The sequence below is a fragment of the Mus musculus genome, chromosome 7, assembly GCF_000001635.26.
Source record: "Mus musculus strain C57BL/6J chromosome 7, GRCm38.p6 C57BL/6J".
NCBI lineage: Eukaryota > Metazoa > Chordata > Mammalia > Rodentia > Muridae > Mus > Mus musculus.
The window spans coordinates 141,091,142-141,118,319 of NC_000073.6; the positions used below are offsets into that span (position 1 = coordinate 141,091,142).

General features: G+C 51.7%; 2 protein-coding genes across 14 annotated transcripts; both read right to left on the minus strand.

Annotated features, from left to right (window-relative positions):
* Positions 1-33: 33 nt before the first annotated feature.
* Sigirr (single immunoglobulin and toll-interleukin 1 receptor (TIR) domain) lies at positions 34-9,456 on the minus strand. 9 transcript variants are annotated; one of them, XM_006536180.2, is made up of 10 exons: positions 9,400-9,456; positions 3,641-3,804; positions 2,586-2,784; positions 2,059-2,189; positions 1,837-1,977; positions 1,445-1,588; positions 1,240-1,342; positions 1,014-1,164; positions 662-851; positions 34-360 (listed from the first exon to the last, which is right to left on the minus strand). In XM_006536180.2, exons 2-10 carry the CDS (start codon positions 3,645-3,647, stop codon positions 197-199), a joined length of 1,230 nt encoding a protein of 409 aa, XP_006536243.1. In that variant the 5' UTR covers positions 3,648-3,804; positions 9,400-9,456; the 3' UTR covers positions 34-196. The 9 variants fall into 9 exon arrangements, with proteins under 9 accessions (XP_006536243.1, NP_001341984.1, NP_075546.2 ...); NM_001355055.1 differs by having other exon boundaries at positions 9,338-9,405; NM_023059.3 differs by having other exon boundaries at positions 3,641-4,176; positions 9,338-9,405.
* Positions 9,457-10,070: 614 nt separating this feature from the next.
* Ano9 (anoctamin 9) lies at positions 10,071-26,665 on the minus strand. Of its 5 annotated transcripts, none has more exons than XM_006536248.4 (24): positions 24,803-24,899; positions 20,014-20,088; positions 19,490-19,615; positions 19,235-19,371; positions 17,800-17,846; positions 17,644-17,702; positions 17,477-17,550; positions 17,110-17,244; positions 16,905-17,001; positions 16,656-16,716; positions 16,460-16,542; positions 16,255-16,359; positions 16,026-16,178; positions 15,910-15,946; positions 15,622-15,733; positions 13,528-13,585; positions 13,342-13,439; positions 13,101-13,243; positions 12,851-13,003; positions 11,946-12,093; positions 11,284-11,385; positions 11,117-11,210; positions 10,878-10,990; positions 10,071-10,786 (listed from the first exon to the last, which is right to left on the minus strand). In XM_006536248.4, the coding sequence occupies exons 1-24, from the start codon at positions 24,860-24,862 to the stop codon at positions 10,759-10,761; spliced, it is 2,298 nt and encodes a 765-aa protein (XP_006536311.2). In that variant the 5' UTR covers positions 24,863-24,899; the 3' UTR covers positions 10,071-10,758. The 5 variants fall into 5 exon arrangements, with proteins under 5 accessions (XP_006536311.2, XP_006536313.1, XP_011248158.1 ...); NM_178381.3 differs by lacking the exon at positions 24,803-24,899 and adding an exon at positions 26,573-26,665 and having other exon boundaries at positions 10,078-10,786; XM_006536249.3 differs by lacking the exons at positions 10,071-10,786; positions 10,878-10,990; positions 11,117-11,210 and having other exon boundaries at positions 11,297-11,385; positions 11,921-12,093; positions 24,803-24,902.
* Positions 26,666-27,178: the final 513 nt, after the last annotated feature.

Below are 27,178 nucleotides of genomic sequence, written 5' to 3' on the forward strand. Positions count from 1 at the left end.
GTTACCTACCACCCAGACAGAAATAAGCCCGGGCAGGAACCAACAGGATTTTATTTTGTGACACCCTGGGGCCACACTCCTTTCCTGAGGGGCCCAGGGATAGAGGCAAGGGTTGTGATCCTAGGAAGGAGTGCCTGCTGCCTCTACCCTGGAAGCTGCCACCGTGATCTCATGGTCTGGGCTGCTGGGATATGGGCTACACATCATCCTCAGACACGAGGCAGTAGAAGTCTGTCCGTGCACTGTAGTTTCGAGAGCCGAGGTCAGAGACATCCATTTCACTGCCGTGGCTCTCTCCTATGCAGATCCTGGTTTCCTGCAGTGGAGTTGGTGGCTCCCCAAAGACAGGTCCACGGACACCTGCAGGATACCACAAGGCCTGAGGCTCCAAGATCGACAGCCAGTCTTCTACTAGGATCTGTGACCAGAGGGGGTTACTGTATGCTCACCCATCAGCCACAAAGACACTAGAGGCCCTGAAAGTTCCCCTACAGAAGCCTAGGAGCAAAACACCTCCTCAGAAAGAGGCACTGAGGGCCACTGTCTGTGGAGGTCAAACCTCCTTAGGAGACAGGATCTCTCGATGCCAGAGTCCTCCAAGCCTGAGTCCTTTCCAGGACGCTGGAGCTGTGTTTGACCCCTTGATCTGCAGTGAGCATACCCAGGTCTCCCTCAGGGTCTGGATCCAGCTCTGACTCCATGCCCCGGCCCTGGGCAGCACGTCCTCTCACGATTAGCATGGGATCTTTGTCATCCTGAAGTCGGGTTTGAGGGTCTCCCTCCACCGGCCTGTACTGCACCTTCCGTGGCAGTGCTAGCTGTAGCTCTTTCCAAAAATCAGAGGAAGGAGTCTGGGGGCCAGGTTTGGACAGAAAGTATAAACACATAGGGATCTATAAACAGGAAGCCTCTAGCCACCCAGGCCCAAATAGCACTGCCCTTGGCTGACTCGCAGGTCCCCCAGCCCTCCAGCATCTCAGGCACAACTCCCCTCCCGCCCCCAGCCCTCGCACCACGGAGCCAGGCTTCCAAAGCACCAGGGTCACGAGGTGGCGGTGCTGGCGCAGGAGCCGGAGAGCAGGGTGTATGGGCTCACGCCTCTGGCCCTCAAAGGTGATGAAGATAGGTCTGCGGGTGAGCTCCAGTAGGCGGCACAGTCCCTCCCTGAAAAGACCGGACTGTCAGGAGGGGCAGGATAGGTCTCCTGGTCCCCCATCCCAAGCCAACAGCCCAACGCACCGGAAGCTCTGGCTACACCAGGGCCGGCTTAGGAAGGCATCTGAAAGAACCACGATGAGACGCCGACAGCGACTCAGGTTCACCAAAAGGTCGGCAGAGGGCTCTGTAGGCAAGGGCGTGGGAGGACGGGTGAGAGGCGGGGCCAGTGACAAGGGCGGGACTCAGGGAACAGAGTAGGGACCAGGAGGCAGGACTTGGGCGGTACCCGCGCGAGGCAAGAGGTCGCGGTCCTCTAGGAAGAGTTTGTATCCCCGACGCCGCTCCAACTGAGGCTTCAGAATAAAATTTACAAATTTGCGGTCCTCTGGGCAGTCGCTATAGGACACGTAGGCATCGTATAACTTCCCATCTGTAGAGAAAGCCAGTCAGCAGGGCCAGTTAAAGAGGCACCTCTAGTCCATGTTCAGCACTTCTCTGAACATGTCTCTTCCTTCGGTTGACCCCAGTCCTGTGCCCTTCTGAGACACTGCCTTTCCACTGCCTCTGAACACCTAGATCCCTCTACAGCTACAACTCCCTCCACCTAGGACTGAACCCGGCTTGCAGCTAGGCCCTTGGCTGAAACCTGTGCCCTAATCCATGCAGAAACCCACATACCGTTCATCTCCACCTCCCCGTAAGTGTCTTGGTACCAAAGCAGCATGTTCAGCCGACACTTAACATAGAGCAGGGCCACCAGCAGCAGAACCACCAGGACCAGGAGGGAAGCCAGTACTGCAGCCACATGGCCAGCAGGGCCTGCAGACAGGGAGAACCACTACTCCTTTAATGTTAGGACTACAGGAAGCCCTTGCCCTCCACCACCTTGAACTCCCTCACCAGCTCGCCAAAGAGTGAAGGAATGGGAGCTGACATTCCAGACAGAACAGGTGAAGGTTCCATAGTCCTCTGCATTGGTCAAGTTGAGCACCAGGACACTGGACACAATCTCTGAGAAGTTGGCGCTGACCCTGGGAAAACCAGGCCAAATCCTTACCTGGGAACCAAGAACATTGGGGGGATGCCCAAGTCCCACCTGTCTGAGATTCATCCAGGGAGAGATTGCAGATTTAGGCTAAGTGGACAGAATTTGGGCCTACGTCATGGGGATCCTTTGGTTACAGGCTTAGCTAGTCAATGAACCATTATAGACTAAGAATTCTATGCCCAGACAGTCTACAAGATACATGAATAAACAAAGACCCAGAGTCAACCCTCTATCTGTGGTCATGGAGATAGTTGGCCATGTCAGATTTGCATAAGTAATACATCGCCTTCACTCATGGTGTTAGAGTTAAGGGTGTAGGTCAGAAAGGCTGGCCATGGGTGTATCCCAGTGGTTACTCTAATCCTGGATGCCTTCTTACCAGAAGTCCTCATGGAGGCTGAAGTGGCTTCCATTGCCCAATGCCAGACCATCTTTCAGCCACTGCACTGATGGCTGGGGACACTGGGGCCTAGAGAACACCCAAGCTGTGCAATTCAAAGCAACTTCTCTGCCAAGGGCAAGACCCAAGGCCTGGTCTTCAGATGGGGAAAGGAAATTAGGGGCCATGTCACAGACACCTGCAGAAAGAGTACAACAGGTCAGCCTACTGCCATGCTATCCACAGATGCTCTAAAAACACTTGCAATGGGCACACAACAGTGATCACACAACATCCATCATGAGTCCTACAGGCAAGAGCCCGGGCTTGCATTCTTTCCTCAGCAGTGGGCAGTTGTGTTCTGCTGGCCCTCATGTGACAGCCTTGTGCTCAGGGGGAACATTAACAGAAAGGGGAGTGGCCAGAGTCATAAGTGAGCTGAGCCAGCCCAGCCAGCGGAGCCCATCTGTTGGTTTATCCCTGGTAGACACGAGTCCAGGCTCCATACTACCCCGTCAGAGTAGAGCCAGCTCCTGCCTCCCTCATCCTTCAGGCTTCTACTGAAGACCTACAGGGACTGTGGGTACCAAAGGTTGAAAGAATACATATAGCGTTCGAACTTCTTCCACAGAGACAGGGCAAGCCAGAGTCTGGGCTTCCAGGAATCCCATCTACTGGCCACAGACTGCCCTCCTACTTCTCTGAGGCCGAACTCTTCCCATCTTTTAGTAAAACTGTGACCCTGGCAGGAGGCTGGAGAGGCACCCCGCACTACTTCATTTCACACTCACACCCCCAGGACCTCATTAAGATTCCTAGGTTTATTGATTCCTGCATGGCTCATCTGGAGGCCTTGGGCGGGGCGGGGGGGGGGGGGGTGCAGTAGAGGCTTTCATCACTGCCCTGAGTTCAGAACCGACTACTGGAAGGAAGGGACGAGCCTAGGCTTTGCCCTCTGGCCTGTATCCAAGCACAGAGAGAGAGCAATGCGGGGCCAGCCTGACGGTCAGAAATTGGGGTGGAGACTTTGTCCTAGCCCTCTCTGGCTTGCCTACCTGCCATGGCTCTTCTGGGACCTCTTCACGGCAGGCCAAACGCTGGTTTCCCTCCCTGGCACCGCCGTGGCTCCTTAACCGAGCAGATGGGGTCCACTGCAGGCTGAGAAGGGCTCCTTTCTGTAGATTCAGCCAGACGGACAGGAGGTCCTGGAGGTCAGAGGCTGCCACCATCCCCAGGGGACAAGTTAAACAGGAACAGGATGAGTTAACCAGTAACTGTCAGCCACCAGCAGTACTGGCTGCACACCAGAGAGCTTGCCTTGCAACCTTGGCCAGTCTCGGAGTTCTGGGTGAGCTCCCAGATCTCACAAGCACAGAGCAGATTCTGCCTCACACGGTTTGGAAGGGGGCAGGCCCATGGACCACCTTCACATGTCCTGTGGCCACTGTGGTGACTCAGGGCCACAGCAGACATGCTCCAAGAAGGATCTGACCTCAGGAGAGAGCAGTTAGCCTCATTCCTGGCTGTCCCCTGTAATGGATGGATTGCTGTATGCAGGTGGGTGCATGGGTGCTTGTCACCTGGCCAGGACCTGGAGATTAAGGGGATATGAGGCATAAGTGAACCCTAACTGTGAGATCCTGGATGCAGTCACACATGCACATGTGAATGGACACATCACACCTGTGGACGCCCTGAGGCTCATCTGGGCCAGGAGAAGGTAAATGGGAACCAGGCTGGTATAGAGGCCACTCCGAAGGGCCTTGGGAACTCCTTCTCGGAACCCGAAACATAGATGACTCCTTCCTAGGGCTCTGGGCCATTCTCAGCCCACAGCAGTTATACACACCCGGGATTCAAAGAGCTCTGTAGTGCCATGAGGGCAGGAAGCATCCAAGAGCTTTGCTTTAGCAGCCCAGGGCCCTAGGTGATCCCTCTTTCCTGGGTGTCCAAGGTCATGCAACAAGCATTCATTGAGTTCTACTCTCCTTCATGTCACACAGACACGTGGGCCAGCAGGAACATGGGGTCAAGCCCCAAGACCCTGGGCCTGGCCTGCCTCAGATGTCCCTCCTCTACCTAAGGCCGCAGAAGCTTTAATGAGAATGAGTCTCTTACTCTGACTCCCTTGTTCTGCACTGGGTAATGCTCAGCCAGAAACCTCAGGCCTGGGGGCTAGCCCGGCAAGAGGCACATTACTGTCAGGGAGGCAAGGTAATCCTTCCAGGAACTCTTTGGAGTGAATGGGGAGTCCTACTACAATTCCAGAAGCTGAACTACCCACCAAAGCTACTCAGCTGACCCCCTCAGAGTGACCAGGGGACATACCCGAGCCCAGCAGATCCTAGACATCCGGCCATAGCCCTCAACCTCCTCCAGCTCAGAAGATCTTGACCCCTGCAAAGGCAGCCACAGAGACTGCCAGCAGTCAAGACCAAGCTTCCAGGATGTGACTCACTGAAGCAGCAGGTGTCCCCTTCTCTTTCACATTCTGTGCATGCACACCCCCTCTCCCACCCCACTCAGCCATGCTGAGTTCACCTTTGCCAACGTGCACGCATGGATGTTCTCTACAACCCTGCCTTTCCCACAGGGTTTGGGCTGCATGCACCTCACCTCACAGACTCGCTCCTAAACACCTCAGGGGCCACAAGTATACCCGTGCATCATGCATACACCTACACACACACTTATACACACACACACTTCTCTCTCTCTCTCACACACACACACACACACACACACACACACACACACTTCACACACACACACACACACCCCAGTGTGCTTTCATGCACCTCAGGGCCACGGCCCTCTCCTTAGGCAAGCCTACCTCCCAGGGCAGACCACAAGGCCACAGGATCACTCAGAGCAATAGGGAGAGCACAGTCACCTGGTTCCGGATCTTTCCTTTAGAAGGGAGATGGCCATTGAGGTCAGTAGCATACACTTGGGAGCAAACTGTCCCCTCAGCTGGGCCCCAGAGAGGAGCCACAGTATTGTGGCTACCCACAATGCATCACCAAGCTTGGGCGAGGACCAGGCTTTTGTTGATATGTATTTTAGTCAGAACTTTCCCCCTTAGTTTCCTGGCCTTGCAGTCACATCCTCTCCTAAACCCAAACCCCACCCAGGTACCCACCCCTTCCCCTGGCGGGGGCGGGCTGTTGGCGGTCTTTGCCCCGCCTTGCCTGGCTCTTCCTGTAACTCTGAATAAGAAGGCCCCTTCCTCTGGGGGCCGCCCTTGTCCCTAAGCACTACATTTGTTCCTGTACTAGGGTGGAAGTGGCTACTCCAGGTGGCAGAGGCTAGGGTGATGTGCAGAGATCCTGGCAAGGAGATCCCCAGCCAGAGTCATCCTAAACATACAAAAGGAAGACAAGCTGGGCAGGAGGCGTGCCTCCTAGATTCCACCCCCACCCACACACACCTTTTTGGACACAAGGTCTTGCTATGTAGTCTTGGTTGACCTGGAACTATCTATGTAGACCAGGCTGGCCTGGACCTCAGAGAGTTCCGCCTGCCTCTGTCTCTTGATTGCTGGGATTAAAGGTGTGTACCCAGCCTGGTAACACTCTCATTTATTATATTCTCATGAGTAGAGAGAAAGAATTATGCTATCTGCACCCTCCAACAACGACAACAATAAAAAGCCCCATCCATGACTCACCTCTGACCTACTGTGGCAAAGGGGATCTCTCAGAAACGGGTGACCAATAATGAAACCTAGGGCGTTTTTCTCTGATCCTTACCCTGTCCACCTACCAGGCAAATGACTGGGAGGCGTGAATAGCTGTGGAGGCTACAATATCTCTCAGATGTTAGCTTAGGGCTGGCATGAGATAGCAAAGCCCATTTTCTTTCTTTCTTCTTTTAATTATTTATTTATAAATGTTGCCCCCCCATTCCCAGTCTCCCTTCTGCAACCCCCACCCCATCCTCCCTCCCCTTTGCCTCTAAGAAAGTGCTCCCCCACCCACCCACCTACTCCCACCCCACCCCTCTAGCATCCCCCTATGCTGGGACATCGAGCTTCCACAGAACCAAGGGCCTCCCCTCCCATTGATGCCAGATAAGGTCATCCTCTGCTACATATATAGCTGGAGCCATGGACCCATCCATGTATACTTTGTGGTTGCCTGTTTAGTCCCTGGGAGCTCTGAGTAGTCAGGTTAGTTGACATCGTTTTTCTTCCTATGGGGTTACAATCCCCTTCGGCTCCTTTATTCCTTCCCTTAACTCTTCCATTGGGGTCCCCAGGCTCAGTCTGATGGTTGCTGTATCTGCATCTGTCTTAGTCAGATGCTGGCATAGCCTCTCAGGTCAGACATGCTAGGCTCCCATCTAGGAGCACGTCTTGGTACCAGCAATAGCGTTGAGGTTTGGTGTCTGCAGATGGGATGATCTCAAGGTGGGGCAGTCTCTGGATGGCCTTTCCTTCAGTCAGCAGAGCCCCTTTCATGTGCCAAAACACAAAAGCCACAAGCCCCTGGCTCAGCTGTGGGACAGGGGAGAAGTTAGCTGATTTCTCCTATTGCTACCTATGTCTCTCCACCCCCCCACGCTCCCCACCTCCCACTAGATTTATTTGAGCCTTGGGACTTAGTAGCAGTATTTACAGACTTAAACAAGGGTCTTCTCTAGTTCCTGACTCTCCCTTCACAATCATAGCTACAGGAGTATGTCCTGGAAATCTCCTGGGACCTTCCTGCCTCTGGTTCAGGTCACCCAGAAGCATCTCCAATCCAGGAGCATGCTCAGTGCAGAAGCAGTCTTCCCTGGCACCTTACCTGACTATGACCCAACCCTGCTCAAGTGGCCCCCCACCCCCACCCCCACCCCCCTGGCCTGGCATTCATGATCACTGGGTGATGGAGCGCTTTTGGCTCAAGCCTGGAAAGGCTGAAGGGAACAGATGCCCTTCCTCTACACTTATGGATCCGTTTGCTGCCTGAAGCCGTCTCGGCCTCCTGAACATCCCATGCACAGTAACTGGCTGTGTTTCCCATGTTGTGAATCAAGAAATTAATGTCATCCTCACAGAATCTTGGGTCAATACTGTTCTCCTTTCCTGTCTGCTAACATCTACCACCCTCTATCCCAGCAGGTTCTCAATCCGTGGGGTCAGGATTGTAATTTTTTTTTTAGATTTATTTATTATTATACATAAGTACACTGTAGCTGCCTTCAGACACACCAGAAGAGGGCATCAGATCTCATTACAGATGGTTGTGAGCCACCATTTGGCTGCTGGGATTTGAACTCAGGACCTTCAGAAGAGCAACCTGCTGAGCCATCCCACCAGCCCAGTATTGTAACTTTACTACTGTTATGAATTGTAAATTCATAACAATGAATTTGTATCAAAATCAAATTTTGTAGCAAAATTGCAGTTATGAAGCAGCAATGAAAATAATCTTATGAAGCCTGGCTGTGGTGGCCCAAGCCTTTAATCCCAGCACTTGGGAGGCAGAGGCAGGCGGATTTCTGAGTTCAAGGCCAGCCTGGTCTACAAAGTGAGTTCCAGGACAGCCAGGGATACACAGAGAAATCCTGTCTCGAACCCCCCCCCCAAAAAAAAGAAAAAAAAATAACCTTATGGTTGGGGGTCACCACAACATGGGGAATTGTATTAAAGATTAAAGAGTTGCAGCTTCATAACAGTAGCAAAATTAGTTATGAAGTAGCAACAAAAATAACTTTATGGTTGGGAGTCACCACAACAAGAACTGTATTAAAGGAAGGTTGAGAACCACTGTTCTATCCCATACCCCAGCCTCAGGCCACTCTTGCATAAAAACTCAGATGGCCTCAGATATTTGCCTCTGCAGTCTTTTGAAGGCACTCCAGGGCCTCAGAATTTAAATCCCAGCCTAGACCCTCGGATCACTCAGCATTGCCTCCGTATTTTGAGGTTCCTGGAAGGCCCAGGTCCTGGAGGCACAGTCCTTGAGCTATAGGGGCATCCTGTGCTATCAGATGAGTGAGTGTTCTGGAGCTTCGGAGCTCGAAGCCCCAGGCCCGCTCCCCACTTGTGGATCCGGTTTTTTGCTGCTCAGCATCTCGACACCTGGGTGCTGCTCAGCGCTACTCTTGCGCCGCCCCTGTTTCTGGTGTGTGTTGGATCCCCACATATCTTTCTTTAAAGAAAGGAGTGTGCATAAAAGGCCTCGAGGAGACCAATTCCCCGAGTTCATCCAGCTCCTACTTCTTGCCCTTGGTCTTCTGCGGGTGGCGCACGACCTGTTTCCCGGAACTCAACAGGTGAGGCAAGCCGACCTATCAGGCACGCGTGCAGAAGATGGGGACGCGCACGGAGAGCGGAAGCGCGCCGACAGCTAGTCTGGGCGCGCACCGAACGCTGGCGCTCACAGGAGGCGAAGGCTCTGCTAGGGTCCCCGCGAGCCCGGGTCCCTGCCAGCCTCTCACTCTGCTCAGGTGTCCTAGACTTGCTTAGGTTTGAGATACGTTTGTTGGGAGCGAAGGCGAGGTATTACGACCCCTCGCCCGCCTCTACAGGCTTGCACTTAAATCAAGAGGAAGCTATTGACCATGTTGGGCAGAATGAAAAGAGCAAGGCCAGAGAAGGGGACTGGACGCAGTGCTCTCGAGCTTCCGGGCTGAGCGGGAAACCCGTCTGGTTCAGAGCTACTTCCTGCGGGACCATGGCCCCAAGGCTCCTCGGAGCAAAGTGCTCCCAGGTCCTCAACCCTAAAACTGGAGCGGCTCCAGGAACCAGGACCTCTACTCACCTCCGCGTGTCTGAGTCACGACTGCCACCCACCTGAGACTCGCGCGGAAGCTGACAGTTTACCTGTCCGAGGTGCGCAGCGGCGACAGACCCAGCGGCAGGTGCAGCCCCGCCCCGCAGGCAGGGCTAGGGCGGACCTAGTGTCCCGCTTTAAGCCTGAGGCTAGTGCTGGTGAGTGTAGGAAGTTCCGTCCCGGGATCTTCAAACTTCCCGGCTTAGGGGCAGGGTTTGGTTTGACCAAAGGAGCCCAACCAGCGCAACCCGCAAAGGGCCACCCTGCTGACTGTCATGGTGTTTTGCCTCTCCAGCCCAAACTCTTCCTTTTCCTCCAGAAAGTCTTTCTTGATTCACATCCCACTCATAACTGACCCCGTGTCTTCTCTTGCCACTCAAAACCCCAGATATTTGGAAGAACCTTCTTCCATAAGGTGCCCCGCGCTTAGACAAAGAGGCAAAGCCGGGCGGTGGTGACGCATGCCTTTAATCCCAGCACTCGGGAGGCAGAGGCAGGCGGATTTCTGAGTTCGAGGCCAGCCTGGTCTACAAAGTGAATTCCAGGACAGCCAGGGCTATAGAGAGAAACCCTGTCTTGAAAAACCAACCAACCAACCAAACAAAAACCAAAGACAATGAGGCAAACCAAAGAAGAGCCAGGTGGCCCCAGGCTGCCATAATTCATCCCATCTCAATCTAGCCCAGGGAAGAAATAATCTCTAGAAACTGGATCTACATCATGAGGCTCAGAAATCAATACACACAGGTTTATTTTGCTTGTAAAAAGTTTTGCCGCTGTACGGATCCAGGTTAACTGGGAGGGAGGGGATCCAGAAGTTACTCTCTAGGCTTCCCACAAAGCAGGAGGCCACAGAGCAGGATCTGAGGCCCAGAAGCCAGGAGGTCCATGGCTTCCCACAAAGCAGGAGGCCACAGAGCAGGATCTGAGGCCCAGAAGCCAGGAGGTCCATGGCATTTAGGCTAATTTTACTGCATGGGGGTTTTATGAGCAACCTGCAGTTCTATAGGTACTAGGGTCATTCAAGAGTCTCAAGTCAGGTCTGTACCAATCTGAACCGTAGGAAAGTTGAAGCAAACCCCACAGGCACATCTGTGCCGTTCATAAATACCCTAAATATACATGGATTTCAATGATCCCTACATATACAAGTCTCCCGTGGTTAACATATACACATGGGCTTCGTAGGATGCCCATATACACCTACATATAGTCTAGGCCCTCCTTTGATCTTCATGTATTAACATATATGTAGACCATCCAGGATCCTACATATACATGGGCCATTTTACAGCCTCCCTCAACACATACATACACATTGTTATGGATAGGGGCAAGCTGTAGAGGTGGGGACTTATTCCTAGTCCAGGCTCCTGGAAAGTGGCATTTCTCCACCTGCCCCAGGTCGTCTATACATCCGTGCTCCTGGAACTGAAGCTGCAGGAAGGATAGGGTTGGTATGGGTCGGAGGCCAGGCCTGTCCCCAGGCAGAGACCTGCTCCAGCCAGGTGAGCCTCTACATCCCTACCGCATTCTATGGCGAATTCTGTCATACTTCTCCTGCAGAACCTCATTCTTCACTTTCTGGGGCACATCAGGCACAAACCACGCAGCAATGAGTTTGATGCACAGGGCAAAATGCTGCAGGCAATAGGGAGCGTGGCCCAGCAAGGTCAGTGGCTAGGAAGAATCTTTAGGATTTGGGGGCTAGGAAAGAGGAATAAGAGGAATAAGCCCTCTCCTCAGGCTCACTCACAATTTACCCACCTCAAAGAGGATAACAAAGGTCAGTCGGATGGCCAAAATGAACCAGAACTGCTCAGACAAGTTGTAGTCATGCTCATTTCGGTAGTCCCGGTACCTGGAGTAGGGAAATACCCAGGTCAGGAATCAGGAGTTTAGAGGCCGTTTATGGGGGATGAAAGGTTCCAAACCTGCACACGGTCACGTTTTCTTGGCCTTCCATCCTGCTGTGGTCATTGAAGTGTTTGGTGTAGAAGACAGACAAGCTATGGTTGACATAGTTCGTGAGGCAGCTAAAGAAAGAAAAGTGTGGTGTTTGCTTGGCCTGAGGCCCTTACTGAGAAGTCTTCTGCACCTAGAGGGTCTTTGGGGGCAAGCCACCATGGAAGGCCTCCTCCATTCTCCTTCATCAGAAAAGTCCCACTATCTAAGCACAAGGCTACCCCTGGGAGAGTGAAGGGAGGCTGTGGGGTTTTGGGGATGCTATCAACAGTCTGCCCTAGCAGACTGGAAGAATACTTCTAGGGTTGACCTAAAGAGCCCAGTCTGCAGGTGCAGTGGGAGCTAGACATTTCTGCTTTGCCTTCCCGTACCAGAAACAGGACAGGGACGTAAAACTTAGCAAGCGAGGCATTTAGGTACTGCCTGCTCAATACCAACTTCCCTTCCAACAAGGGTCCATCAGTTATTCCCAGAATCCAGCCAAGGTATGCAGGCCACGTAGACAGTACAAGGAGTCAAGTCCCAGCCTCAGTACAGCCCCCAGTAGGTCTGGCAGCACCCACTTATACCCAGGAGAGCCCCAGGTCTGGGCTCCAAGGACTTAACTGGAAGGGTTAGTTCAACGCCTTACTCATCTGTGAAGGTCCGATTCGTTCGGCACGGGCCATAGTGGTACTTGTAGACTACCCTGGGGATGAACTCAGAGGTGAAGGCGATAACCATTCCATTGGCAATGACTGCCAGCACTCCAATGGTCTCTAGCACCTGCAGCCAGGTCCCTGAATGACAGAAGTGGAATGAAGCAGCCAGTCCTGATCATTGGTAGTCTTCTGCCCTAAAAGCTTGGAGCCTAACTGGTCCAGGAGCCTCGTGTTATCTCTGTTTGTGACCCCAGCGCAGCCATGGGAGGAGCTAAGTTATCTGCTGGGAAATCCCCAGCTAAGGCAGACATAGTATGGTTGCACCCTCTTCTCCCAGACTGGATTGGTAAAGGACTCAGGCTTCCCCATCCCCACCTTCTTCCTGGAACTTTTCTACTGGTTGTTTATCTCCTGGACCCCACCCAAGTGAGAATTCCTGAACCCCACCTCAGGACTGAGGCTCTCCCTGCTGCTTCTCCCCATGTCTAGCAACTAAGCCATCTGTTTCCCTGACGTCTGTCATTCTCACTATGGAAAGTCAGGATGACTGAGGTCTTGGGCTCTCTGATCCGCCATTCTTCCATGTGATCAAAGTCCTGCTCTTCCATAAGGTCCCCTTGGAGGCTGCAAGCTCTCCAGACACATGTCAGAGGCTCATGGGAGAGCCTTGTCAGGTGTGTGTTCTAGCCTGCCCTTTTCTAGGGGTTGAGCCCATGAGGCTTAGTTACCATATCTGACAACCTAAGGGATGTCTCTAGAGTAATGGGAGGGGCTGCAGTTATTACATTGCTTCAACGTGGCCTGGCCTGGGCTGGTGAAAAGCCCAGGATTGGAAGTTGCTCTTCCCAGCGCCCTGGCTGCTCTCCTCCACTGTACAATATGTGTGTGCTCTGACCTATGTCCTTAGCCTTGCGAGGAACCAGGCGCCGCTGTAGTCTGACCATCTTGATGGCATCCAGACGGATTTCCACAAGGTTGCTGAAGAGCGCCAACAGGGGTGCGAGTGGGAAAGCAGCCACAAAGATGGTGGTAAAGCCGTACTGGATCACTGCAGGGTGAAAAATCTCACTGTGTGTCCAGTCCAGCCACCCACTCTTTACCCTGCACACCCACCCCATCTGCCCATCCCACAGAGCGCCACACACTCATCTCCATGAACTCATCAAACAGGCTGAAGGTGTTGATGGGATTCATGTAGTAGTTACGCTGCCACTCCTTCAGTTCTGGGTCTTTGGACATGTGACCATGTTTGGAAGCCCACATTAAGCGCCATTTATGGGCCAACAACCTGTGGGCACGAAGAATATGGGGAACATACAGAAAGACTGCAGGGCACTGGGGATGGGCACTGCGGGAGGCTGAAGTGGGATGGAAAGAGGTCCTCACGGGCACAGGTACTCAACGCAGTTGCTCAGGGTTTGCTTCAGGCCCATGATGATGGCCATCTGGATAAACAGGTCCATCATGCAGCCACTGAGATGGCACTGTGGGGCCAACATGAAGGTCATGGATGGGGCTTGAGGGAGGAGGGGAATTCAAGAACTGGGCAATGAGGTCTCAGGACAGACTGACCTCCTCCAGCTTCCACAGGCCAGCCAGGCGCGTGGATTTCCCAGGGTGACCATTGATCCTAGGGAGAAAATCAAGGCCTGTGAGGAAGATGGACAGCACCCTGATCTTGCGACCATGGGAAGGTAGAGTAGCAGTGTGATGGTTTGAATGAGAATGCCTACCCACTCCCAGTAGGCTCATATATTAGAATACTGTGTCCTTAGTTGGGGGAATGGTTTGGGAAGGATTAGAAGGTATGGCTTTGTTGGAAGAGATAAGTCACTGGGGTTAGGCTCCTCTTCACACCCCCCTCTCTCTGCCTCATTGGTTGTAGACCAAAATGTGAGCTCTCAACTGTTCCTTCACTCCACCATCATGGACTCTAATCCTCTGAAACCATGGGTCAAATTAAGCACTTCCGTTTATACGTTGTCATGGTTACGCTGTTTTATCAATAGAAGAGTAACTAAAGCAGAAGGAGGTACCAGGCAGTGGACTACTTACTGCTGAAAAAAGACCTGACTATGTTGTTTTTGGAGAAATGTGAAAGACTTTGGGACTTTGGACAAGATAAGTGGTTGAATGCTGTGGGTCCAGCTTAATGGGCCATCCTAGTCTTCCTAGGAGCTTGGACAAATTGCCAGGAATGACTTCCAAGGACAGTTTAGGGAGTCTGGTATCTCTGAACTTGCTGGGAGGTGTGGTGGGGACGCAAGGTTGGTAGGAAGTTTGCGACTAACTGGTAATGTTTGAATGCCTTATGACATTTAAGCACGTAAATAAAGCAGCAATTATTTTCTTGTGTACATTGACTGCACCAAAAACGGTTCATTTAAATAGGGAAGGCAAGAGGATATTCATGTAGATTCTTCATGAAACGCAGCACCCCATAAAAGGTGAGGAGAGGATGGTACACTGGGCAGAGCCACTAGGATGTTTCCATGGAAAAGGTCAGCCTGGGGCTGGAGAGATGGCTCAGTGGTTAAGAGCACTGACTGCTCTTCCAGAGGTCCTGAGTTCAAATCCCAGCACCCACATGGTGGCTCACAACCATCCGTAATGGGATCTGATGCCCTCTTCTGGTGTGTCTGAAGACAGCTACAGTGTACTCATATACATAAATAAATATAAATAAATAAATCTTTAAAAAAAAACAACACAGAAACATCAGTCTGATTGCTGACATAGCAAAGCTACCTAAGCAGTTGGTAAACATGAACAAACAACAAGACCCACCACGCTGGCTCATGTCCCTTCTAAGGCTGAGGGTCACCAAGGGTGTTCTATATTGAGTTTCTAAGTACTCTAGGCATGTCATGCTTACAGAAGGCCCATGCTTATCTTGTGTGTATTGTTCCAATTTTAGTACACGGGCTGCTGAAGGGGGAACTTTTTCTTTTTAATGCAGGGTCTTAGGCTGACCAAAGGCTCACTCCAATGATTGAGTTCTGAAATTACAAGAGAATGCCACCACATACAAGAGGCAAACACAGGGCTTCATGCACTCTCTTCAACTGAGCTACATCACCAGCATCAAGGTCTGGCCACTTTTATGTATGTATGTATGTATGTATGTATATATGTATATATGTATGTATGTACTTATATTTACTTACTTATTTAGGTTTTTTGAGACAGAGTCTCTCTATTTAGTCTTGGCTCTCCTGGAGCTCAACATGTAGACCAGGCTGGCCTCAAATTTACAGAGATCTACCTGCTTTCTGCCAGCTCAGTGTTAGGATTAAAGGTTTGTGCCACCATGCCTGACTAAGATCTGGCCACTTTTTAAAAAGTTTATTTTATTTGTTTATTTGTTTGTTTATTTATTTTAAATGTAATATATGAGTGCTCTGCTGCATTCATTCATTCATTTTTTGTACGAGTGCTCTGCTGTGTGTACACCTGCACACCAGAAGAGGGCATCGGATCCCTTTCTAAATGGTCATCAGGCATCATGTGGGTGCTGAGAATTGAACTCAGGACCTTTGGAAGAGCAGCCATCTCTCCAGCCCCAAGTCTGGGCACTTTTAAAGGCAAGAAACACAAGACAGGAGGGATGAGCCTGAAGACCCTGGGGGCCTGGGTAGAGAGCAGGCTTGGGGCTGGGGAACATACCTGCCCAGAATGAAGGCAATGTAGATGAGAGAGGAGAAGTGGGCGAAGAACTGCAGGATGAAAAACTTGACAGTGAACTTCCTCTCTTGCTCTGAGAAGGTCCCGGATTCCTCTGGAATGAGACATGGCCATCTTGTCTGTCCTTAGACCAGTGGGACAGCATGACCTAGACTCTCAAGTGAGGGACCCCAGAAGAGCAGGAAGCCCCCACCCCATGTTTGATCACAGCCCTGTAACTCTCAGCCCTGAGTCCTCCCAGTTCCCAGAGAGAGGCTAGCCTCTTCTCACCAAATTTACAAAGCTTCAGGGCTACATATTTGTTGACCTGAGGGAAGAAGGAACCAAGTGGGACTTACCTAGGACTTCAGTGGAGCCCCCCAGGGCCTCCCCTGCCTGATCCTTACCTTAGTCATGATGACAATGATTATATAATGTACCACTGCCCCAGTCACCACCACAGCGGTGGTCACCTGCTGCTTCACGAGGCTGCTGAAGAGGGCTCCAGCCAGCACACGGTAGACAACCAGCACATGAGCCATGCCAATCATTAAACAGATCTGCAAAGGGTTGGGGTTGGGCGTGAAGAGTAGGGATAACTGGGTCTCTAGCCCATACCACAGCTCCCGGAAGTACCATGAACAGGGACAGGATCAGGATGATGGTGCTGCTCAGGTAGGAGTGACGGTGGTCTTTCAGCTTATAGTGCGGAGAGTTAATGAGCTCAAGGGCCATCTCTTCCTAGGGAGGTCACCAGACATGCCTCAGACACAAGGATTCAGTTATGGGCCACATGGGGCATTGAGAGCAAGCAGACTTGATGCTGCTGTCCCTGCCTTACCTCTTCCTCATCCCATTCATACAGTTTCCAGCTCTGGACTTCATGGGCACGCTTTCGCTTCCAGATCTCCAGGAAGACCGTAGCTGCAGTGAGCGCAGAGAAATGTCACAGGATACCTGGGCCGAGTCAGGGTGGCTGAAGAGCTCAGGTTGGCTGGACTCCTGGAACCCTCCAGGGATGTCCGGAAGCAACTCACCCCACAGTGCCATGAAGATGGCAAATAGCACGGTGCCCTCGTTGTCAAAGAGATGAGTGAGCTGGGGAGAGGAACAGAAGGGCTTCATGCTAAGTTTCCTACCTACCGTGTCCCCTGGTGGGGAAGGCAGAACCTGGCTCTTGGGGGCATCCAGCTGCCTTGGGTCCAGTGGGTATCTTCCGTACTTCTAGACTGAGATACTGTGCCAACCCTTGCATGAGCCCAGGAAAGACTCCAGTAGCATCTAACCTTTGCGAAAGTGCACATCTCTGAGAGTCGCAGGTATCTGTGACTGTGGTCGCCAAGAGGGCACATGAAGATATCATTGGCACTACAGATCTCTTTGCTGTGAGTGTGAAGACAAGACTGGCGATTCAGAGATCCAGAACCCATTCAGGTCCCCACCTCCATACCTGGCCCACAATGAGACTGCAGGCCTCAGGCCCCAACCCACCTGATCTGGCTGGAATCAAACAGGGCAAAGCCACTCAGAAAGACGATGAGGCCCACCACAGCCGCAGGCACCAGCATGTAGGTGTACCAGCCAAGCCAGGTGAAGTACAGAGCCACCTTCTCGCCAAAGTATTCCCTGTGGGAAAGCTTCCCCATCAAGGCCACCCTCCCCATTGGCCTCAGTACCTGGTAGGGTATGGGCATTTGAGGAGAAGGGCGGGGGCGGGGGGAGAGGAGGTACTGCTAGCCTCAGTGTAAGTGGGGACTACTGTGTCTGTCAGTCAGGACTGGATTGGCTGGGCCACAGGTTATCTGTTTTGAACACAGATGTGTCTGACCCACAGGTGAGCTGCTTGGTATGGTATTACCTGATTTCATCAATTGGCTGTGGTTCAAACATGTTTCTCCACCGAGCCCATATATTCTTCAGGTTTTGTTCTCCCTGGGCCCCGGAAACAGACGACGAGAACGAGAGCTTGGCTTCCTACCTTGGATTCCCACCCTTAGGCCCATTCTGAGCTGGTCTGCCCCTCACCTTGTGCAGAAGAAACATGGTCTCAAAAACCCCATCCTTCACCAGGTCCTCAAAGGTGTCTAGGGTTACAGGGAGCCTCAGTCAGAGAGCAATGGAGGACGGGGGAATCCAGCCCACGGCAGCTCCCTCCTCGGCCACCTGCCCATCTGAGCTCACCACCAGGTTTTAGCTTGTTGTTCACGACAAAGCTCACAATTCGGATTCTGAAACCCAAGAATCTAAGGATCAGGATGGCCCCATGATAGCCTAGGGAACTCTGCTCCTAAAGGCCCTGTTCTCCATACATCCAGGCCCTCTCTGTTCTAGAAGAGGCATCCCACCACAACCGACCAGAATCCAGAGTCCATAAATCTCCCTGAAAACCTACTCAGGTCAAATGTGCCTCGCCTCCAGAATGGGGACCAACTCAGGCTTCCACATCTCTCCCAGATGCAGGGGTTAGAGTCCCCCTCCCCCCACCTCTGACCACACTCCCCTGTGCATGCTGAGTGTTAATGTGCACAAACTTGTTTACATGGCTATGAGTTATCCTGCTTAGTTGGGAACTGATGCTCAGAGGTTAGGGTAACTTGACTGAGGCCACGCAGGCATTCGTGCAGCCAGAGTCAGATATAGTTTAAGTGTCTGAGATAGTCATCTTGTGATCACAGGGACATCCCCCCACAAGTCTGTCTTGTTTTGCCCCCATCAAGGTGTCTGTGATGGTATATGCTTGGCCCAGGGAATGGCACTAGTAGGAGGTGTGGCCTTGTTGGAGTAGGTGTGTCACTGTGGATGTGGGCTTTAAGACCCTTGTCCTAGCTGCCTGGAAGCCAGTCTTCTATCAACCTTCAGAACAAGAGGTGGAACTCTGAGCTCCTCTGCCTGGATGCTGCCATGCTCCTACCTTGATGATAATGGATGGAACTTCTGAACCTGTAAGCCAGCCCCAATTAAATGTCCTTATAAGAGTTGCCTTGGTCATGGTGTCTGTTCACAGCAGTAAAACTGTAATGAAGACATTATTTCTACTCTTCTGATTTCCCCTCATTCCTCCCAAAAAATTCTGTGTTCACAGGACTCTGTTGCCTGCTACCCAGTCCCCTGTCTGTCCTTTGCCAGAGTCAACTAGCCAGGGCCCCAGAAAGCTATTCTTAGACCTGGGTAAGTGACACAGAAGGACCAGATGGGGCTGTATGAGTATTTGTGGAGGAGCAGGTAACTGGGGACACAGAAGGCTCTCCCTGTCAGATATCAAGGACCAGGTGTCCAGAGAGGAGCATTTGGGCTGATGAGGATCTATGAGGCTGATGAGGGTCTATGGGAGATAAGACCCCAGAGTCCAGAAGTGGTGACTAATGACTTTGATTCTGGATCTCCAGGGAAACTGTGATAAAGAGTTCTCACAGGATGTCAATAAGTGAGTGTCAATATTACTATTACAAAATGGGAACTGAGGCACAGAGCCTTGTTCAGAACCAGGTCTGATCTCCTGTGACATCCATACTAAGACTGTATGGAACTGTTGTCCTACCACAGATGGGATGTGGCCCTTGTCCTGCCTAGACACAGGGCAAGGGTTCTCCTGGCCTGGCTCTGGACACATCCTAACCTTGTGGTAGCTATGTTGAAGCTCTGCTCGTCTCTGGAGCCAGAATCTTCAGGATTCATGAGGAGAGTCCGGTACTTGTCAATGACGTCACTGTCAGCTCGGATCCCAAAGAACACCTTCTTCTGGTCCTTTAACATCTTGAGAGTCACAAGAAAAGAACTCAACCACAGTTACCATCTTGTCCTCTGTCCCCTGTCACGCCATTCCTCATGACTCTCTGGCCCATGACTTGGCCCCTGAAGCAAACCAGCCCACCTTGAAGTGGAAGCCATTGCTCTCGAGGTTTTCTAGGAACTGCAGTTGCTTCTGAGCATGCTTCTGGATTTTCAGGGTCTGGAGGTCAGCCACCAGGACACAGTCCCATTGATCAGAGGCCTCAGGCTGGAGGGATAAGGTATGGGATAGACACAGAACTCTGAACACAGATAGGAGGAAATGTAAATCTGGAACCCAGCACAAGACACAGGAGGGGAGAAGGTGTGGGACAGGAACCCAGCATAGAGCATGGGATATGGAAGGAGGTGTGGGACCACACAGAGCAGGTGGAACCACACAGAGCAGGTGGGACCACACAGAGCAGGTGGGACCACACAGAGCAGGTGGGACCACACAGAGCAGGTGGGACCACACAGAGCAGGTGGGACCACACAGAGCAGGTGGGACCACACAGAGAGAGCAGGTGGGACCACACAGAGAGAGCAGGTGGGACCACACAGAGCAGGTGGGACCACACAGAGAGAGCAGGTGGAATCCAGCTTGGGAGGTCTGAGCAGACCTACCTTACAACTGCCCATTTCCACCAATGGCAACTGGTCCCCTTCTGGCCCCATAAAGATCTGGGAACTCTCATCATCCTGGAAGACAGAAAAAGATGGGGAGACAAGTATGTAAGCCCCTCACAAGCCTCTTCCTACAGTCTCTGAGCAGGTACATGGGCACTCAAGGGAGTGAGACTCCCTATCCTGCTCCGAGCTGGGGAGACTCAGTGAACACTGGATGGGCAGGAAATGGCGACCTCAGGACAATCAAGGTGATGCAGGTCAGTACTTCTGATAGCTGGAGACCTAGAAGACACCAGCTACCCAAGAGTTCGAAGAGGGTGGCCGGGCAGTGGGGGCACACGCCTTTAACCCCAGCACTTCGGAGGCAGAGGCAGGTGGATTTTTGAGTTTTAGGCCAGCTTGGTTTACAGACTGAGTTCCAGGACAGCCAGGGCTACACAGAGAAAGCCTGACTCGGAAAAAAAAAAAAAAAAAAAAACAAGGAAAAAAAAAAAAGAGTCCGAAGAGGGGGCTGGAAAGATGGCTCAGTGGATGCCCTCTTCTAATGTCTGAAGACAGTGGCAGCATAATCATAAACATAAAACAAATAAATTATTCCTTTAAAAAAAAAGAAAGCCGGGCGTGGTGGCGCACACCTTTAATCCCAGCACTTGGGAGGCAAAGACAGGTGGATTTCTGAGTTTGAGGCCAGCCTGGTCTACAAAGTGAGTTCCAGGACAGCCAGGGCTATACAGAGAAACCCTGTCTCGAAAAATAAATAAATAAATAAAACATTAAAAAAAAAAAGAAAAGTCTGACAATACCAAAGTCTGGGGACATCAGGGAGGGACATCAGGGATACGCGTGTGTACTACTGGTACTAGTTCACACAAACTTGGGGGACATTTGCACTGGGCAGTACTAGACCTTGTGGCCTGGCCATCCTTGAGGACACAGACAAGAAACTCGGGACAGGGCAGGGGCATAGTCCCCATCGCCGAGAGCCACAAGTGGAATCTGAAGGACTTGAGATTTTTCAGTTGCCCATGGAGACCAAAAGGGAGCATCAGATCTGATAGATGGAACTGGGTAGGTGACACAGCAAGACCAGAGGAGTTCCAGATGTTTGTGAGCCACCACGTGGATGCTGGGAATTAAACCAAGGTCCTCGGGGAGAGCATCTGCTGCTCCTCATCGTGACTGAACTCTCTCCAGTCCCCAGCAAGATATACTCTTTTTTTTTAACAAAATAAAAAGCAATTAACAAGTAAAGCTCTGCTTTTAAAATTTTTTAAAGAAACATTTTAAAATCTATTTTTTATTTTATATACATTGGTGTTTTGCCTATATATATCTCTGTGTGAGGGTGTCAGATTAGCTGGATCTGGAATTACAGACAGTTGTGAGCTGCCAGGTGGGTGCTGGGATTTGAACTCAGGACCTTTGGAAGAGCAGCCAGTACTCTTGGCCACTGAGCCATCTCTCTAACCCATTTCTTTCTTTCTTTTTTCTTTTTTTGACAGGGTTCTAGCCTGGCTAGGTAGAACTCGCTATGTAGACCAGAGAGAGCCACATGCCTCTGCTCTCCAGAGTTCTGGGATTAAAGGTGTGTGCCGCCATCACACCTGTCCCCAGTTTGTTTGTTTGTTTGTTTGTTTGTTTGGGTTGGGTTGGGGTTTTTGAGACAGAATTTCTTCATGTAGCCCTGGCTGTCCTTGAATGATCTCTGTAGACCAGGCTGGCCTTGAACTCAGAGAAAACTTCCTGTCTCTGCCTCCAGAGTGCTAAGATTAAAGGCGTGTGCCACCACTGTCTGGTTCCCATTTTACTTTTTGTTTCTTTTTATTGTACATTTTGCCTTTATGTCCCTGTGGAGGTCATTGGACTCTCTAGAGCAGGAGTCACAGGCAGTTGTAAGCCACTGTGTGGGTGCTGGGAATCGAACCCAGGTCTCTGTAATTGTTTTAATTTTTAAAAATAAAATTTGCTTTTACAAAATTTTACAAAATTCTGTTATTACTGGCAGACACTACCATGCCTGGTTATGATACCAGTAACTGAACTCAGGGTTTCGTGTGTGCTAAGAAAGCTACCTGCTAATTAAGCTACATACACTAAAATACACTACATACACTAATTAAGCTATATACACCACCAAGGGAGGGAGCAGAGGCAGGGCAATGGATGCTGTGGGCTCTGTTCTGTTTCCTTGGTGCTGGGTGCTGGGTTCTTAGGATTTCATGTACTCTGAATAAACAAGGTGCCTGAGGACTGAAGTCGGTGGCAGTCAGGGCTTCTTTCCTGAGGGTGTGGACTGTAGGAAGCAGGGAGGAAGAACTGGGAAAGTCGGGGCTGCCAGGCAGGTTGGAGCAAGTTGTGCTTTTCCAAACCAGATGGAGTAAAGGCCAAGGGAGGAGTTGAGTGGGCCGATGCACTGGCTAAGGAGACAGCATCTGCACACATGAGTGATATAGTCCCATCCATGCCCCTACAAACAATGCAGGAGTTGATAGAGGGACTCCACAGTGGCAAGGACCCCGTGGCTCCATGGTCCCAGAAGCAGGGACTATGTCCTTCTAGACACTTGAGCCAAATAAAGCTGTTTTTCTAGCTGTCCAGCTGGTTGGGAAGCTGTTCTCATACTCCATGGTCCGAGGGGTGCGTGTCTTCCTTAGCCCATTACCAACTCCAGTGCACATCCTCAGTAGCCCCTGCCTCTATCCCCACACTGCATATTATCATTCCTGAAGTTACCGCAATGCCAAGTCTGACTCTTGCTTCCCCCGCCCCACGAACCTGTTATCCCTCCCCTTCTCAAACATATTCCTCCTACCTCCTCCAGAGACTCTCACCATACTGCTCCAACAGGCCAGCCGACGAGCTGCCAGGCAAAATACAGGCCACCCAATCATGTAGGAATTTCAGATAGATAAACAGGCTTTGGGATGGGCATGGTAGCACATGCCAATGATTCGGAGGGTTGGGGTGAATTTGTGGCCAGCCTGATGTACATTGCAAGTTCCAGGCCAGCCTGCTCTGTATAACAAGACCTTATCACAAAGTAAAGCAAAACCAAACAAAATTAAGGACCCTTTTTTTTGGGGGGGGGGGTGTTGTTTGATTGCTTGCTTGCTTGCTTATTTTTAAGTATAAGTATATTGCAATATTGCCTGGGTATACTGAGATCCAATTTGACCTAAGGTGGTTTTGCTTGGTTTGGTTTGGTTCTGCTTGTTTGTTTATTTGCCTTGCCGCTGAATCCATGCCCTCCTGAAGCCCTGTGAGTGCAGACTCACATTCGCACACATGCGGGAGGAGCTTCTGGTTCAAGAATGGGCAGGTGCTGCCCCTCCCTGCATCCCCATCCAGCTGACAGAAGGAGCACAGGCCTCAGACCTTCTCCCTGTCTTGTGTGCACCCTGTGCGCTATACTTGCCTCTCTACCTGGACATTTCTGTCTGCTCCCGCCCTCCCGCCTCTGACAACATTCCCCAGACTCCTGGGCTCTCTTGGTTTCCCATTCACTGCCCACAGACGCGTGCAACCCAGATATCGTGGGCAGGGATTGAAACTTCTCTAGGAGAGAAACCCACACTTAGAGCTGCACCTGTGTCTCAACTTGAGAAGAAGGTGACACCCCAACCAACAAGAGAAGCGGCCAAGGGACCCTTATATCCCTGGCACCCTGCCTAGTAATCCACCCACCGCAAGGGCCCAGCAAGTGTCATGTGGGATGAATTGGTGAGTGAGATGAGCTTGACTTTCGATCGACCTGGGCAGATGTCCTCTGATGTCTCCCCTCTCCCATAAGCCACAATCTCTCCCATAAGCCACAGTCATCAGTGTGGGCCCAAAATGTTAGTGTGTAGAACATATTAGAGCACAGGCAAGACCTAGGTCAGAACCAGGAACCTGTAGGACTTTGGAATCCAAACTAGGGGGCACCCTGGGAAGAAGAGGCCATCCACAAAGTATACCTTTGAAGGCTGGGCTAAGAGGCTGTCTCTAGCCAGTCCCAAAATTATATCAGAAATCCCCTTAGAGATGTGTGCAGCTTTGGAACAGTTACCTGAAGCCTCCAGGGGCTGGAGACATCACTTCAGCCAGTGTAAGCTGAAGCCACTCTGGGCAGGACCACTATATATCTATCCATGGCAAAGCAATGCCTGTAAGCATCTATCTCAGTATTGCCCTTGGGGCGTTCATGATGGGACCAGCTCATGAAACTATCTTTACCTCCAGCCAAACAGCTTGCTCAGTGTTCCTGAAGTGCTCAAAACTCCTGGGTCCTAATCCACTGCATTCCACCTCCAGGTTGTGTGGGCTCCTGAAACTCCAGGATACCCAGGATAGGGACAAGGCTGTCCCCACACACTCAGCTGGGCCTTGGACCTAGACTTTCACCTTACCGTATACAGCCAGACTAGGGTTCAAGCACAGGCAGACACCCTGGCTCTGATGTGATTGGCCCCTCAGAGATTCAATTTCTTTCTAATAGAATCCAAGGATATCACTTCCGCAACAAAGAATCAGCCTGACACGGGCAGGAAAAGAGTGAAGAAAATCACCAGCCTGGCCACTAACGTTCCTGCCATTTTCCCCAGCCCTTGGCATCTCCAGTCCTACAGGCCATACACAATGGCCTAGGGCTCAAGGTTCAGGACTCAGGTAGGGCCCCTAGCTCTTCATTATGGACACAGGCCACCTCTTCAGTTTGTGGGCCATCAAATCTCCTAAGGAATCCTCCCTCCTGAGGGTCAGGGATGCAGGGAACCAGCGCAGGGCAGCCCTGCTCCCTGGTGCTCACCTCCGAGCTGCCTTCCCGGTCAGTGCAGACAGAAGAGACGCGTGCATACAGAGCATCCATCTCCAAACCGAGGCTGACCCACAGGTCACGGCACACATGCATGAAGGCGTGGACCTGGCTTCCCACCCCACTTGTCCTTTGGCCCACCTTGTCCCAAGATCATGTTTACCTCCCTTGCTAGTGCTCTGAGGCCTGTAACACTCTTCCAACAAGAGAAGCGGCCAGGGCACCCTTATGTCCTTGGCACCCTGCCTAGTAATACCTCCCCATATCCATCCCCAGACACTAAACTGGAAACTCTGTGTTCTCAGTGCTGAGCCCTGGAGGGTGGTGCATGGGTGGACACATATAGGGACCGGAGTCATGTTTACCTTGTGGGAGAGGTGGTCCCAATCTTTACCTCCTAAGGCAAAAGATGAACAAACTAGGGAAAAGATTGGGGCAGCATTTCTGGGAGAGAGACATGCATGTGTGTCAGTCCTGAGAGGCAGGCTGCACTTGGCAAGTTTATTCAGCTCTCAACCCCTTCAGGGACTCACTCCTTACCACCTCAGAAGACTCACAAGCTATGGATCTGAAGAACTTATGCCCGGACCAGGGAGATAGCTCGGCAGATAAAGGCACCTGCCACCAAGCCTCAGTTTGATCCCTAGGACCACGTGGTCAAAGGAGAGAACTGACTCTAGAGGCTTGTCTTCTGACCCTGCGCATGCAAGTCCCCACAGGACTCAGTCCTCAGCACCCCTGGGAACTGGGTAGTCACTACACCCGGTGACTTTGTCCTCAGCACTTCAACTTTGCAGGAGTATAAAGGGCAAGGAGAAAGCCACCAGGCGAGGCTAGACGTTTACAGTAGCCAGGTCAAGGAAGGTTTCTTGGACTTCGACAAAAGCTCTGGAGAGTCATGGAAGAAATTTAAACAGTAGAGGGCAGGCTCAGATCCACTAGGACCTGGGACCACCAAACCCTCTGTGTACCTAAACTTTAGGTCCTAAAGGCTCATGCTCTCTCTCCTTATACCACTAGCTTGAGAAAGAGGCTGGCAAGGGGATGGATATTGGAGCCAGGTTAAGGGTGTCTATGTGCTAACCTGAACACTCAGTTCCCAGAGCTGGGTCTGGAAGGCCTAGTGAGAGGACTGCATAAAAGCAGAGGGAGCAGCCACCCACACAGCCCACACCTGGAGGCCTGGTGCCTCCGTGGGAAGTTAGTTTCACTCTCTACCTCGCCCTTGCCTCCTCCCTGGAGATTAAGTGCTGGCCTCTGCCCCAGGTGACCATTTTGGTTGACAAAAGGGGACATAGTGCTTTCTAAAAGGTACCCCAAGAACACACACATCTTACCTTCTGGACTACACCTAGGCTCCAGGTCCAGTCTGCCTGGAGCAGGATCCAGAAAGTGTGGCACACAGCTACACAGGCCAGTCTAACCTGGTGCCCATAGTCCCTCCCCGTCAGTGGAAGTCACAGGTCTGAGTGTCCCACCACAGCATCTCTGTTCTCACCTTACATAGGTAAGTCTGGCAGAAAAACCCTACATCACATACCTATAGGATCCCAGTTCCTGGGATCTTCAGAATTCCAGAATAGGACTAGAAAGCTATTTCATCAATCGTGCCTCTTCCTTAGCCTGCCCCATAGTCAAGGATCCAACTCTAGCCAGCGTGCTCCCTGAGATGGCAGGTTGTTGGGAACTGCCCGCCACCAAGCCTTCAGGGAAGGATGACAGCTGTAGAGGCTGCAGGCATGTACCCTCAGAACCGAGGCTCACCTGCATGCTGGTGGCTGGTCCCTCGGTCAATGTGGGGCTCTGGATGCTGGCTGGCACTGGCAGGTGTGAGAGTGCCTGCGGGCTCCCGGTTGTTACCTGACTTCCTTGTGGATTTGCCCCGCCTACTCCTCTGATTGCTTGCCCAAGTATGCTGGGGAGGAGCCAGCAGCAAGCCCGCCAAGAAAATCCCTTCCAGTGTCCCGCCACCCCAACACCTTCTTCTCAAGGGTAAGGTGGAGCCCTCTCCTGGGTTTTCTATTCTCTTCCCTGCAGGGATGCCCTGGCTGCAAGGTAGAGTCCGTCTCACACACACACACACACACACACACACACACACACACACACACACACACACCCCGCTTCGAGAGAAAATGGCGACATGGACGGCCTTAATAGATAGGTACTCAGTACCACCTGTCCTTGAGACATCTGCAGAGTCCATTCCTGACCTTCCAAATGTACTGTCGACTCCACAGAGGAGAAAGAGGCAAAGGGATAGCAAGACAGAGTCCCAAAGGAACGGACTTCTCATTCCTGGGCTCCTGTGATGTCCTGAAGCCGGGGATCCTGAGACTGAGCCCTGCTGTGCAGCTGCACTGACAGCTG